General features: G+C 51.1%; 1 protein-coding gene across 1 annotated transcript in view; it reads right to left on the reverse strand.

Annotated features, from left to right (window-relative positions):
• Capn2 (calpain 2) overlaps positions 1–14,277 on the reverse strand; it is a 48,831-nt gene that overhangs the window by 29,912 nt on the left and 4,642 nt on the right. The window contains exon 2 of the mRNA XM_052200195.1: positions 13,649–13,718. Within this exon, the coding sequence (XP_052056155.1) occupies positions 13,649–13,718 (70 nt within the window). The remainder of the gene's footprint in view (positions 1–13,648; positions 13,719–14,277) is intronic.

Raw genomic sequence — 14,277 nt, forward strand, 5'->3', positions numbered from 1 at the left:
CTAATAAGTCAGCTGGCTAGTTTGGGAGGGTCTGATATGTGGACTCTCTCAACTATTACAAAGGGATTCAACTAAGCTGTTTTAGCTCCAGCAAGACAGCTCTAAAGGATGCCTTTAGGGTCCAGGGGCGGAGGCTCTGGAATGTGGCCTTGTGGGTGTAGCTTGGGACAAAATGTACAGGTTTTAACCTGTGCCTGTAAGAGATTCAAGATTTGAACTCTGTGTTTCCGGCCCGCATGCTTTTGGCTCTGCTCTCCGGACAGGACAGCTCTGGTGGGGGTGAGGGAGAGGAGAGAGGGAGAGAGGAAGGGAAGGAGGGAAGAAGGGAGGGAGGGAGGGTGAGATGGTCACTCAGACCTTGGCCCACTCTGGGGGGAAAGGACTGTCTGTGTCATAGCTTGAATTACTCAAACTCCCGTCCTCCTCTCATGGCAGTCATCACTGTTGTCACACAGGTACTAAGCTTTTTTGTGCTTCATCTTCTGCAGACTATTTTTGGGTTCCCAAATTATTTACCTCAACCAGAAACACTTGTCTGCGGAGCCTGAGCTCTGGCTGTGGTGAGCTGAGGTTAGGAGCCTGGTCAGTCCTCTCTGCTTGCCTTTGTATTTAGTTCGTAGCCTCCAACCTGGTCACTGCTTAGAAGCTCCCTGACCGGTGACCCAGGGGCTATGGCTGCTGGTGTGGTTTAGCCAGTGGGGGACTTGGAGACTGAAGGCCAGGGGTATGTTGTCCCTGGTTCCTCTGATGGTGGCTCTCTCTTGGTGGCACTGTACAAGTCCTAGAATTCTGTCAATTGCCCCCAACCTGCAGTAGGAGACCCAGAGAAGAGCCCCTGGGTGGCTGTTGACGTATATCCATAAAGTTGCACAGGAGCCTGTGGGGACTGAGACAATTGTCTACCCTGGTTTGTTTTTTTGTTTTTGTTTTTGTTTTTTTTTTTAAGTAGCCATATTCTCAGCTACAAAGATTGTCATAAAAATGCCTTTTCCTCTTAAAATTGGCCTATAAACAATGTGATCCCAATAAAAACAGCAAAAGAGTTTTAAAAACTGGAATCTAGTCAACACCTAAGTTTATAAGGGAAATTAAACACGAGGCCCAGCTGGAGAGTAATATCTAAGAGGCCAAGAGTCACGGTGCAGCCTGTGAGTCTAGCATGTTGGAACTTAGTTATGAAGAGTCGTCCCCCCCTCCCTGCCCTTGGATGCACGCCTAGCAAAAGCTCCACTTCACGATGCCTTCCCCCCAAATCACCCTAAACAACAGAGCTAAGTGACAAAGTGACCATGAATCAAAATGTCTAAAACCATGAGCAAAACCATGGGCCGTGGGATGGCTCTGCAGGCAGAGGCTCCTGCCCCTAAGACCTGGGTTTGAGCCCCAGACCTCACGTGGCAGAAGGAGAGAACCGACTCCAGCAAGCCACACTTGTGGAGGTCACACACAAAAGAACGAGAAATGGTTTGATATTCATAGATAAGCAATCGTATTATCCAGCTTAAATTTGTATTTACACATACTATGTGTACACCCATAACTACAATAAGCTATCCATTTGTACAATCTGTCCTCTTAGGTATGTATTTGGATATCTTATAGTAGGGTAATATTTGACATGGTATATGAGCCTATAAAAGTTCTAGAAAAAGCAGAAGTCTATTACAATCTCAGAATGGAAATCAGCTATCTAATTGTAATTTAGAAGTCATGAAGTTTTAAAAAAACATAAGTTAAAATGTTTAAATCTAAAGTAATAAATCTAGCTACATTAAAGAAATTGCACGGTAAAAGTCACAATAAGTAAAATCAAAGTAAAGAGAATATAAAATACATGAAAAATGAATGTCATTCAGACCTAGACCACAGGTCACATTTGTTTTTTCAGTATATAAAGAGAAAAAGGCCAAGCTTACTAGAAAAATAAAGATACAGTGAATAGAAAAAGGGAAAACTGATGTTCGTGTGTTCTTGCGTGTGCATACATATGAACAGGAAGCTATCCACACCTGGGTATGTGTGGGTGTTCATGTGTGTGCATATACATGAGAGCAGAAGGCTCTGCCTTCTGTGTATGTTTGTGTGTGTGCACGTGTGTGCATGTGTGTATGTGTTATGTGACATACAGAAGGCTAGGAGATTGTGCTTGTGTGTATGTGTGTACACTGTGTGCATACAAGAGAACATGAGCATTCATGTGTGTGCATATACACAAGAGCAGGAGAGTGTGCCTGTGTGTATGTGTGTGTGTGTATGTGTGTGTAGTTCAGCCTCAGGTGCTGTCCACAGTCTTTCTCACTGGACTACTTAGGCTAGGCAGGCTGGCCAGGGAGCCACAGACCCTCTGCGCCCTCAGCCCAGGGCTGTCTGCTACAGTGGAGTGCCCTTGACAGTACCTGTGTTTTTCTCTCTGGGTTGGGGCTTCCTCTTCCTCCTGGACATCTCTCTTTCTCTATTAAGACAGGGTCTCAGTCTGTAAGTCTGTAGCTCAGGCTGGCCTAGAACTCACTAATAGTCCAGACTGGTCTCAGATTTACAGCTGTCCTTCTGCCTCAGTCTCCCAAGTGCAGAGATTACAGGTGTCTATGATTGTCACTCTGGGCTGCTTCTTCTTTATAGCTGCTTGGTTTTCATTAAAGGCTATCATGTTTTGTACTGTCTATATTTACACTGCTGGCCGTGTACCCTGGGAATGAGGAGAGGCACATGTATATATAAATTCTGCCTTGGCTGCTGTTCAACTGTGACATAGCATCTCTAGTTTGCCTTTCTTCCCTGGGGAACCTCATACTGGCGTCTGTCCAGCACCGGGGACAAGGGCAGGAACAAGGGTCAGAGACGGGTCACAGTCGCACTTATCACTCATGAGAGTCCCCAAGACTGTGCCTCCCCAGGGTGGGAGCTGGCAGCTGCTGACATGCCCATGGTTAGCCCAAAGGTTACTGCGCCGTCTGTGACCACTGTCCACAGAATGCCTATCTGTCACCCAGGCTGTCTCACATCAGCAAACATCATCCAGGAACTGCACAGGGGCCTCCTGTGCCCTCTCTGTCACCTCCTCCCACTGGACTTCGTTTCTATGATAAAATAAAGAGACAGAATATCTCAATCCAAATAGAGAGACCAGACTTGGGCTCCACATACCTACAGAGAGGGAAGCTTTGGATGATAAAACTCTGAGGTAAAATGACTGACAGTTGAGGAAGGTGGGGGGAGGAAGGATTCTGGAGTCTAGAGCCAGCACTGAAAGGACATTACTGTGGCCAGGGGGAAGTGGCCGAGGGTCTCGCAGTCAGCCTGGCCCCTTCATCTTTTGCTTGGGGACACACGGAGAAATCCTGCCTTCCTCTGTGCGGTCCTCCAGGGTTCCCATCCAAGGTGTGTCTTGCTGCAGGCAGAGTTCATGCCTCTTTCCAGAGACCTGGCCTACCCAGTTCTTCATTCCTCCGGCACGTTCCACACACCCGTTTGTCTTCCAGTGCCAGAAGGCACCGTAAACCTCAACACCACACTCCCAGACTCCTCTAGGATAAAGAACCCTGTGTTCTTTACCCTCTCAGCCCCCTGTAGCTTCAGTTCACTCTGTTCCTCAGCCCAGGCTCTCCCTTCCTGCGGCCTTTCCTTCCCTGGGTGTGACCCACCCTTCTTACATTGTCCCAGGCACCCCTCTGCATCTGCTAAACAGGAGGCAAACAAAACGGACATGACAGTTGCCCATTGAGCCCGTGGCCCTGGAGCCTTGGACACCAAGGCTGGAGGGCAGCAGTCACTTTGGGCAGGGGCACTGGCCCAGCCTGGGTGGTGAGAAGCTAAGCGAGACCCAGGAGGCCCCCCAGAGGCCAGACAGATACACACAATTGTGGTTAGAAACCTAGGTCTGGTCCTGATGCTGCTGCCACTTAACTTCCGGTGAACTTTGCCTTTCTTTTCGCCCTGTGAAAGCTTTAGTCACCTTTGGCAGTTTTGTTCTGGGAGGTGTGAAGCTGGCATAGGGCTTGGGGAGGAGGGGGAGGGATTGTCACTGAGGTGGGAGTGAGAGGGGGAGGGGACTGCTGTGCCCCTAGCTCTGTCTCATGATTGAGGCTGAGCCTTTGGAAGTGCTTCCAAAGTTGCAGAAAGTGCTGCCCTCTGAACAAAGGAGGTCAAGGTCAACACAGAGGTCAAAGTCACTATGGAGGTTAAGGTCAACACAGAGGTCAAGGTTACTATGGAGGTCAAGGTCAATACGTAGGTCAAGGTCAGCACTGAGGTCAAAGCCATGTTTGCACAATTACTTAAGAGCCACTCTTGGCCCCCACAGAGAAAGCCCCACACCCTGCTTCACGAGACCAAATTTTCAGGGAAATCATAGTGTCTCTTTTCTCCATCTAGAGCTGTGCCCTGGGCCTGAGAATCACAGGCCCTCTGGGGTCCCTTCTCTGCTTGGTTCCTTGGCAGAGCAGAAGGCTGCAAGGCTCCCAGGAGCTGGCCTCTTCCTGAGTCTATGGCTATGGTACCGGTTTCTTCCCCTGAGGGGTTCTCCCAGAGACTCCTGCCTTGACAGACCAGCATCTGCTTCTTGATTTATCTATTCCTCAACTATTCAGTGATATTCTCTCTTGCCTGGAGTAACTGAGGAGACCTTTTATCCACAGCCCCTGGGGGGCTCTACAAAGTTAGACTTTCCCACATTTTAATTTGCTTGGCCAAAGCCAGTTAAAGCCAGAGTCTGGGCTTTTCCGCACCTTGGACTCAGCCTTGGAGACTCACTTAGCGTTCCTGGATGAAAAGGCTAATTATTTCCAGTTGCCCTGGCCCCTGTAAGCATCCCTAGACCCCACAGCCTTCCTACCACACCCAAGTCTGCAGACAGGTCCCTGTTGGCACCCCAGACCCTGCCTTTGGTAGAACGGGCCTTATGAATGGTTCCTTTCATCTTCAGGGCTCTCTTCTGAAAAGATAAATTTATTCAGGACTAGGTCGGTAAATTTCCAGAGCTGTGCTCCTGGTCTCTGCACCCCGTGTGGCAGCCCCATGTCCAGGCCAGGGTCACCTGTACCACTGCAGGGGAATGTCTGTGGCCGGGTTACTCATATTTGCAGCTGCTTGTAGGTTGCTAAGGGGAAGATGGAATATTTGTTGGGTGTTTTCTCTTTCATTTCCTCCAGCCATCAACAAACAGGAAGAAGGAGAAGCACCTAGGACATACTGGGCTCTGACAGCTTTACCACACCAGAGGGCCTGTGGATAAACCATGCACTGCTGCGGCTAAGCCCTGCCGTGGCTATGAGTGAGTTACAAATACAAAGGAGGAAGATATCATCCATCGTTCAGAAACTTCACACCTGGGCCGAGGTGGTGTTTAAGCTTTGGAAAGGAAACAGGGCACAGCTCAGCCGGATCCGTCACTCCTGAAAGGCCTCCTGTGCCTCGCAAGTTTTGATGGTTACTTTTCTCATTTGTGTTTAACTTTCTGAGGTTCTTTTGCCCCCTCCCCTGGGCATTCAGACAGGCGGGCACTATCACCCTCCAGTGTAGCCTTAGGCTATGCCAAGGCACTTGGGCAGCTAGTTAAACCTTGGTAAGGACAGCCATGGTGACTTGATTCTCAATGGTTGTGGGGAACACTGGCCTGGACAGGGAAAGTCAGGTGATGGGGGGCTGGAGAGATGGCTCAATGGTTAAGAGCACCGACTGCTCTTCTGGAGGTCCTGAGTTCAAATCCCAGCAACCACATGGTAGCTCACAACCATCTGTAAAGAGATCTGACACCCTCTTCTGGTGTGTCTGAAGACAGCTACAGTGTACTTACATATAATAAATAAATAAATCTTTTAAAAAAAAAAGAGTGGGTGATGGGGTGGGCTTAGCAGAGGGGCAGCTGGGACTGAGTTAGGAGAATGGGAGAGTGGGAAGGGCCAAAGGCATGGAGAACAGGCTCAGCTCAGGGGAGAAAGGTCAGTAGGTTTGAAATCTGACTTGCCCCGGCCCGTCCGGATGGGGGCAGGGCGTGAGGGGGGGGATGGAGACCGAGGTTTTTTCTTAATGTTTTGCTTTCGGATACTAGCTGGTCCCAGCCTGTCCCAGCCTGTCCCAGCCCGTCAGCTTCTCCAGGCGCGGCAAAGTCACATATATTTTAGCTGCACCAGCTGACAGTCTAAGGGTTTCAGAAAACAGATAAAGATGCTATTATCGGGATGTCCAGGACATCCGGGCACTCTGCGGGTCACAGGGAACCCTGGTCTGGAGATGCTTTCCCACACACTTCCAATGAGTGCTTTGGAAGGGGACCCGGAGCTGGGAAACTGAGGGAACAGATAGACAGGCCTGACTCAGAGAAGTCCTGCCCCCCTCCTCCTCCCCGGAGCTCCTCCTGGTGCTGGTGGGAAGCCTGGTAACCCCTCTCCCACGTGCTCAAATATCCAAACGACGCTGAACGCCACGCCCCTGCAAGCTGGCCATGCCTGCAATGTTGCTGTAACCTTAATCTTGCCTCAGTTAACAGCCGCAGTACGGGGGCGGGGACATGGGGGTGGGGGTGGGGCTGTGTTCCGCCATGTACCATCGATCTCTGCCACCCATCGGGGAACCCTCCTCCTCGCTGGCCACCCCAGCATAGTGTGACCCTCTGCGGCCTTGTGCCCGAGACCCTGTGATACTTTAGTTATCCACAGCTTTTCCCTTTCCCCTTTGCTAGTGGTTCCGACTGGGGCGTTTCCATCCTCCCCACACTGGGAACATCTCAACCCATCTGAGGGAGTGTTCCTGGCAACTCCCCTATAGAGGCCCATAATGCTGCTGACTTCATAAGAACACCCCCCCTCCACCCACCCTCTCCTGCCCCCACTGAAGGGCTCTCTAGCAGGCCTAAGCAATGAAGGCAGGTCTTGCCCCCCTCTTTCCTTCTCCCTGCCTAGACAGTTAGATTACATCCCTAAAGCTAACCCCCAAGGTCTGTTCCCTTATTTAGCCACTGACTCATTCCAGAGACTAAACACCAAAGTCCAACAATCACTATTTGGTGACACAGGCCAATCTGTCCAATCAGGATTTACCAGTCCATCCTAGCACAGGCTACCCCTTTTTCTCCTTGAAAATCCACCCCTGCAAAAGCCACCTGATGCTTCTGGCTGTCTGCTTTTTCCCAATCCAGAGGCAGCTCTGCCCCCTCCCCCAGACCCCCTCCCACCGAAGTCCCTCCACGGTAATAAGCCTCCTTTGTGCTGAGAATTTGGTGGCTGGGTGTGTCCTGTACAGACTCTGAAGGGACTCCCAACTCCTTCACCATCCAAGAATTCTCTGTCCCAAATGTCAAGAATGGCACGCAGGAGAAAGCCTGCTTCCAGCCCTGCTGGTTCTGAGGCTCAGGCCTGTGCAGCGCCCTTCCTTCCCTCACGGGTCCACGGCTGGGCGGCTAATAAGGAACATGGAAGCGGCTCCTAGCTGCAATCCTGCCTTCACCGCTACCTTCAGTCTGCAGCCCACCTGGCGCCTTGTGGGGGAGGGGACAAGCCAATCTCCTGTCCTAGGCAGCCCAGAGAGGGAGGGAAGCCCAGAGGAAACATCCAGCCCAGAGCCAGGCCTGTGAGGGGGTGATGATAAAGTCACTCGGGCCTGGCCTCCTGCTACTCATTCCACAGCCTGTCAGCCAGAAGAGGCTCCCCCTAATGGGAGTTCCCAACCTACGTGCAATCTTATCATTTCCATCTGGCTTGGGGAGGGCCGGAGCCGGACCGACCGTAGTGCAACCCCTCCTCCACAACATAAAGGTCTTTAGTCTCTTGTGCAAGAGAAAGACCCCAATTCATCCCCTGTCTTTCTCCTGCTGTGGGGACTCCCTGAAAGAGGCAGTGGGGTGAGGGGAGGCTGCAGGGCCTCACACCCCCTCCCCAGCTTACTGCCTTCCACACCCACAGAAGAGGGGGGGTCTTGTTGTCCACCGAGGCTTCTGTTCTCTAGAAGCCATCCTTCCTCCCCTCCTGCAGGACCCAGAGGGATGCCAAGGGACCGAGAGGAGGCGACTAGAAGCAGGAGTAACACCAGGCTGAAGGTTGACTTGACAAGGAACAGTGGGGGAGGGGTTCTCTCTGATCTCCAGAGGGAGAGAAGAACCCCCAGAGACCCTGGGTCTCAAGAGCACCTTAGAGTCAGAAGTCTCAAGATGCCCTATTGTGTGGGACAAGGAAAAGGGATTTCAAATGTCCTCACGGTTTCCATTTCACAGATGGGAAATTGAAATCTGAAGGCTAATATTCCTGGGTGCTGGAGGCAAGGCCCAGGGTGTGCAATGCAGGAGCCCAGGTTGTGTGGTGTAGTAGCCCAGGCTGTGCGGTGTAGGAGCCCAGGCTGTGAGGCACTGATGGCCTCTGGCTCTGCGGAGGAAACATCTGGAAGTAGTGACCATCACAACTCCAATGCACAGGAGCAGAGGAATCTGGAACTTTCCCCAGTACTACACCTCTCTGTCACATCTCTCTCTGACAACACCATGGTCACCACACTAGGTGCTGAGGCTGGTCCTACCCAGGCATGGAAGATGGACGGGGCCACCACACTAGGTGCTGAGGCTGGTCCTACCCAGGCATGGAAGATGGGCGGGGTGATGGAACCTCTTCTGAGCATGCTCCTCTCTGACACTCTGTCTGCAAAGATCTTATTAAACTTTTTCCACGCCTCAGCCTTTTGTACGCTGTAAGTCATTCCATTTCATCTTAGGATTGTTATACCCAGCATAAGGAAGAGCACTCTCGCTGTTCAAAGTGACGGAGCTAAGGAGCTAGCCTCTGATCACCGGGCACTAGAGCCCCACCCTCTGCTGCACTATCCACCGCCATAGTCACATTTAGTGGCATTTAAATGAAACCTACAAGTTCAGTTCCTCCACCCGTCATGGCAGTGCACAGCTATAATCCCTGTAAGTGGGAAACTGAGGCAAGAAGAGCTCCTTGAATTCAGAGAGTGAGCTATGGAGTGAGACTTCACTTTAGAAAACAAAACACCAAGGTCAGTTCCTTGGTTGCATATCTCACACTTTGAGTGTCACTCAGCGACATGGCTGGCGGTTAGCATACTGGGTAGCAGCGTACCTGGACATTTACATCATTGCTAAGTGATCTGTGGGGACAGAGCTGGTCTAGCCTGCTTCATTAGACACCTGCCTTCTAGGTTACCTCATCCTGGGACTCATCATCCACACAGTGTTGTGGCCAGGACCTCACAGGACATGAAGTCCTTACTGCTAGAGCCCTGGAAAGGAGCTTCCACAGAGCTAATACTGAGGCTGAGCAAGGCTCCACTGACTTAGGACTCTGCTCTTAGGCATAGTTGAGCTGACAGATTTTAAAGTCACAGAATGTTGCAAGTTGTGGGCCTTAGGAAAATCTGACCCAACCTTTTCTTCTCAGACATGGTGACTGGGTCGATACAGGGGTGTGGCGTGGCTCCTAGTCACAGACAGCTGGTGGCAAGGTCGAGGGAGTACCCAGACAAGCCAAAGATCACATCCTGATCCACAGACCTGCAGCCCTGTCACCCTGTCACGCTGCTGCCTGCTGGGCATGCCACCGCTTCAGAGGAGAGTCCACGGGGAGCTGGAAGCTCTGGTGGCTACCCACCACTTCTGCTACCACAGTCAAGCACAGAGCTGGAGGCCAGGCAGGGCTGTAGCCTGCTGTCTGATGGTCAAGGCTGGGGCCAGCCAGGACAAGACAAGGCCTTGAGCAAACCAGCAGCTTAGCCCTTCACCAGAGTCCGGTTTCTGCTGCCTTAGCTGCAGCAGGAAAAGCAGCCAGGAGGCTGACGGCAGCTGTGCAAGTGTTTGCAGCAGAAAGGAAGCTGCGGAAGCCATGACTCACAGATGCTAAAGTGCTCCGGGAGGGGCCTCCATGGGGCAGGGCAGGATGAGAGATAGGGCTGGGGGTGGGGCTGGTAGAAGGACCGAGAGGAGAGAAGGATGGGTTCACTTTCTTCATTAAACACCAGTTTCTGTCATTCTCATTCTCTCTCTCTCTCTCTCTCTCTCTCTCTCTCTCTCTCTCCAGGTAACTGCTGCTGTTTTCTCTTCTTCTTCTTCTTCTTCTTCTTCTTCTTCTTCTTCTTCTTCTTCTTCTTCTTCTTCTTCTTCTTCTTCTTCTTCTTCTTCTCCTCCTCCTCCTCCTCCTCCTCCTCCTCCTCATCTTCTTCTTCTTCTTCCTCCCCCTCCTCCTCTTTCTGTCTACTATTATTATCATCATTAAACTTGGTGTTTCTGAGATAAGGTCTTGCGACCTAGATCAGGTTTGCCTGGTAGCAATCCTCCTGTCTCAGCCTCCTGATGCTGGGATTACAGGCATGCACCACTGTGCACGACATCTTTATATACTACATTAAAGGTGATGCCTGCAAATCCTAAGAGAAGAGCATCATACACCATTCTTGGCTGGTGTTCTTTGAAACTGGCTCATTTAACAAGAGCAAGACAGGACTGAGAAGCTGTCACAGTCAAGAGGTGCCCTGGGGGCCATGATGGCGATGCAGTGTGACATTCTAGAGAGACTCTGAGAGGCAGAGGGTTAACCTGAGGAGTCTCCATGAAGAGTGGACCTTAGGCGAGCGCACTGATCCTGGTTCGTCTATGGTAGCAAATGTACCTTACTCATGCACGATGGTCATAAGACTGGAAACTTGTTCTGATTCTATGCAACACTGCCTTGGTTTTTCTGTAAATCTACAATTATTCTAAAAGCACAAAGTTTTATTTATTAAAATGAAAAAAAAAGAAAGAAAGCAAAGCCTATTACAGAGGGAAAGCAAAGGGTCACAAAAGACAAGGGATACTCAGTGTGGAGTGGGGAAGACCAGAAACTCCACTTTCAGGGGCACAGTTCCCACGGGGCTGCCTCCCTGCTGCATCTCTGATGAGAGAAACAAGAGGAGACTTACAGAAGGCACCCTGTGGCCCAAGGCCTCCTGGTAGGTGTTCTGGAAGCCAAATAAAGGTGGCTCACTGCAAGGAGAGCACAGGCCATTTGAACAGCTGTGTCAGCACCGGAAACCTTATGCCCTCGCCTGGCCCTCAGATGCCTGCTGGGCACAGGATCCATCCCCATCAGCAGCTGCAGAGTGCAGAGTGGCAGCCTCTGGGCCGGCCTCACTGAGGGAGCCTCAGCCTTTCCTTTCCAGCCTTTGTTGAAGAAGGGCAGGGTTTTTGTTTTTGTTTTTCCATTTTGCTGAGTCCATGCCTTGCCCAACCACGTTCTGCAATGCAGGTGGCTCATGGTGGCAGCACCTCTGTGCCTCTGTGTGTCACACACACACACACACACACACACACACACACACGAGGTAGAGAGAACCATTTGAGGGAAGGCCGGAAGCCAAGCCTTCCAGGAATGCAGGTGAGGGACTGAGTAAAGCACTTGAGGGCAGCATGGAGAGGTGTGGGAGGGTGTGGACAGACGCAGGAACATGTGCAAGCCCACGGAGGTGTGCAAACCCACGGAGGCCGTGTGCCCAGGCTCACTGGGTCAGTGAACGCATTTGGGTAGGAGGTGCAAAGGGAGAAAATGAAACATCCTCACCCAGCTCAGCACTGAGGATTCAGACCTTGTCGGGTTATAAAATGAGTGCAGGACTTCACATCAGACCAGGGCTCTCACAGTGGCTAGGGTGCAGCCTTACATGGGCCCTCCTGCCTCTGTGCTTCAGTTTTTCTGTATAGTATGCATAAAACTATCTACTTGGGATTTGGGATGCTACAGTACAACCAAACCAAACAAAACCAAATGCCTTCTGAGTCATGCTCTGTTTCTCGGGCGATACCTCTGCTCACCCACAGGACCAAGGAATGGGAAGCAGCTGGCTGTGGACAGACTTGAGGTTATTGAGGAGTGAGCTGCTGCCGCAGGGATTGAACCTAGGACCTCATTTACGCACGCTGGTCAAACACTACCACTACCCCACCCCACAGCAAGGATAGCTTCAGAGGGCTGAACACCGCTTATCAGTGGGTCCTTCTTCCTTCCTTCTGAAGTTTGGGGAAACTGAGGTCCCCAGGGACGCCTGGGCTAAGATCTCCCAACTACTGAATCCTGGGTCTTTACTGCAGCCCTGTTCTGTTGCTTCTCAGCCTTTTGGGATTTGGGGATGTCGTTACCAACCCTACTGAGCCTGTGTCTCTACCACAACCCTTCTATTGCCTCTGTGCCTTGTGGGACTTGGTGATGGTACCTCCCCTTCAGGATCTCATGCCCAAGTGTCAAAGTAAGGGTGAGAGTTCAGTAAGCCACATTTCACCACCCATGATCTCACTGGAATCTTCTAGAACAAAATGCCAAAGGAAAATAAAATGGCATAGCTGGTACTTCCAGAAACTTTAAACATTAGACCAATTACTGAGAAAGTTTAGGAAGGTTTACATTTCTATTTCCCATTCGGTTATGGACATATAGCAATCAATTTCTCACAGGAGTTTAACCCTTGTGGCCCCTCCCAAACTGCCTGGTGGAATGGATGTGGGTCTTAAGTCAGGAACTTGTTCTGTGCGGCTTGGCCCTTAGGATGTGGGCAGATTTTTGAGATAGCTGTGAGGTCTTCCTTAGCACTCAGCAACTGCTGCATTTTCCTAGATCCTTCAAATGCTCCCAGGTTGGTCAAAATCTCAATCAACTTCCTACCCTGTCATCTCAGTTTCCTCTAACTAGTGGCTTGACCCCATAGGACACTGGTCTTAGGTACCCTAGGATGCCTCGTCTGCTCTCTTCCTGGGGAGAGAGGGCAGAGGGGGAAGGCCTGTTTTCTGCAGGTGAGAAAACACTATGGAATTTTAGGAATCCTCACTCAGCAAAATCATGTTCCAACAGGGTCCTGTTCTCTCTAGAGGTTGCATCCCCCACAGGGTGGTACTTTTGCAGGCCTCTTTCTACAGGCCTCTTTCTTGGGAGGCCATCTTGGCACTTAATCCATCAGTGCTGGGGTCAGACAAATGTGTCTGTCCACCAGGCCTCTTCTCTGAGTATGGTACAGCGATGATTGTCTGTAAAATGAGAGTGATCAGGGGTAGCTTAGATGGTTTTAATGACTGGCTTACTAAATAGTGGCCACCATCAGTATGAGACCAGAGCCTCTACGAAGTGGGCATGGGAAGGTGGTGAATTCTTGAGAGCCAGTTTTGTTATAGTGGACTTGTCTGGGAAGCCCACTGAGGCAGATAGCAGGTGTCTGGTTTATCAAAGCAAGTAATCTGCCGCCAAATAATTATAGGGTCATGTTGATTGTGTGGAAGAAAAGGTGAAGGTGGATTCTCATAGCTGAGACTCACCAGAAGCCTGAGGAGTTTCAGAAATGGGGGACCCCAGAGCGCTAATTCTCAGACAGGGCCTGATTGTTGCTTGGGTTAGTTTGAATAACATTTCCCTGGGGAGCTCCTGCAGAGAGCTGACCCTGGTGCTTCCCACTTCCTCTCAGCAGTGAAAGGATTCCCCTTCCTTCACCCTGAGTCACTGCCTCCTCTCAGACCCATCTTGGACCTCACAGATCTTCCACTTTAAAGTGATGACTGGCCAAGGGGCATTCCCAGGAAACAAGAAATCCAGAGAGCTTCTGGGAATGGAAGTCACCACACAGCTTGGGGACAGAAGACACAGAACTTGCAGCTGACACAGCAGAGCTTGCTCCAGATCTCACTACTTACCCAGGGCTCCTTGGCAGATGTCTGTGCGGGTGGCTCCTCCAATAATGAACTGGGGGTCAGCGCAGATCTCCTGGAAACAAACACACAGAGCATGGTCAGCATGGTGGTCAGAGCCTCGGTTCCCAGAGGGCGCCTCAAGCTCCTCCTCCTCACGCTGTTCAGCTCTGAGGAACGTTTCATAGTCAGACCTCCATGCTAGGAGAAGGCTCACATGACCCAGCTCCATTGGGCCTTGTGTGTGGTGGGGGAAAGCTTCCGGGAAGTCATCAGACCCCACACGCGCCGAATTTCCCGCAGCCTGCTCCACTACACTGTGCACCGGGCAGGGATGCATCCAGCGTCCTTGCTCTGGGACCTTCCACACTGTGTCCCCTGCACAATCTGGCAGCTTCTTTTCTGGGCCTGCACGCAAGTGGTTGGGTTGGCACGACATCCCTCCTTTGTCTACATTTTCTAAATGGTTCCTTCACATATCTTTTCCCTCTCCTCCAGGACGAAGCCTTTTCCTCCTCATTTGTCCACACCCCTCCCTTTGAGTGCTGTCCTAGAGCTTTTGAGAACCTTAATCTGTTGACACTCATGGGTCCTCCTCCATCTTTCTAACACACGTTCTTCTTGGGGACAGGGGC

Source organism: Apodemus sylvaticus, chromosome 12 (genome assembly GCF_947179515.1).
Source record: "Apodemus sylvaticus chromosome 12, mApoSyl1.1, whole genome shotgun sequence".
NCBI classification, from domain to species: Eukaryota; Metazoa; Chordata; class Mammalia; order Rodentia; family Muridae; genus Apodemus; species Apodemus sylvaticus.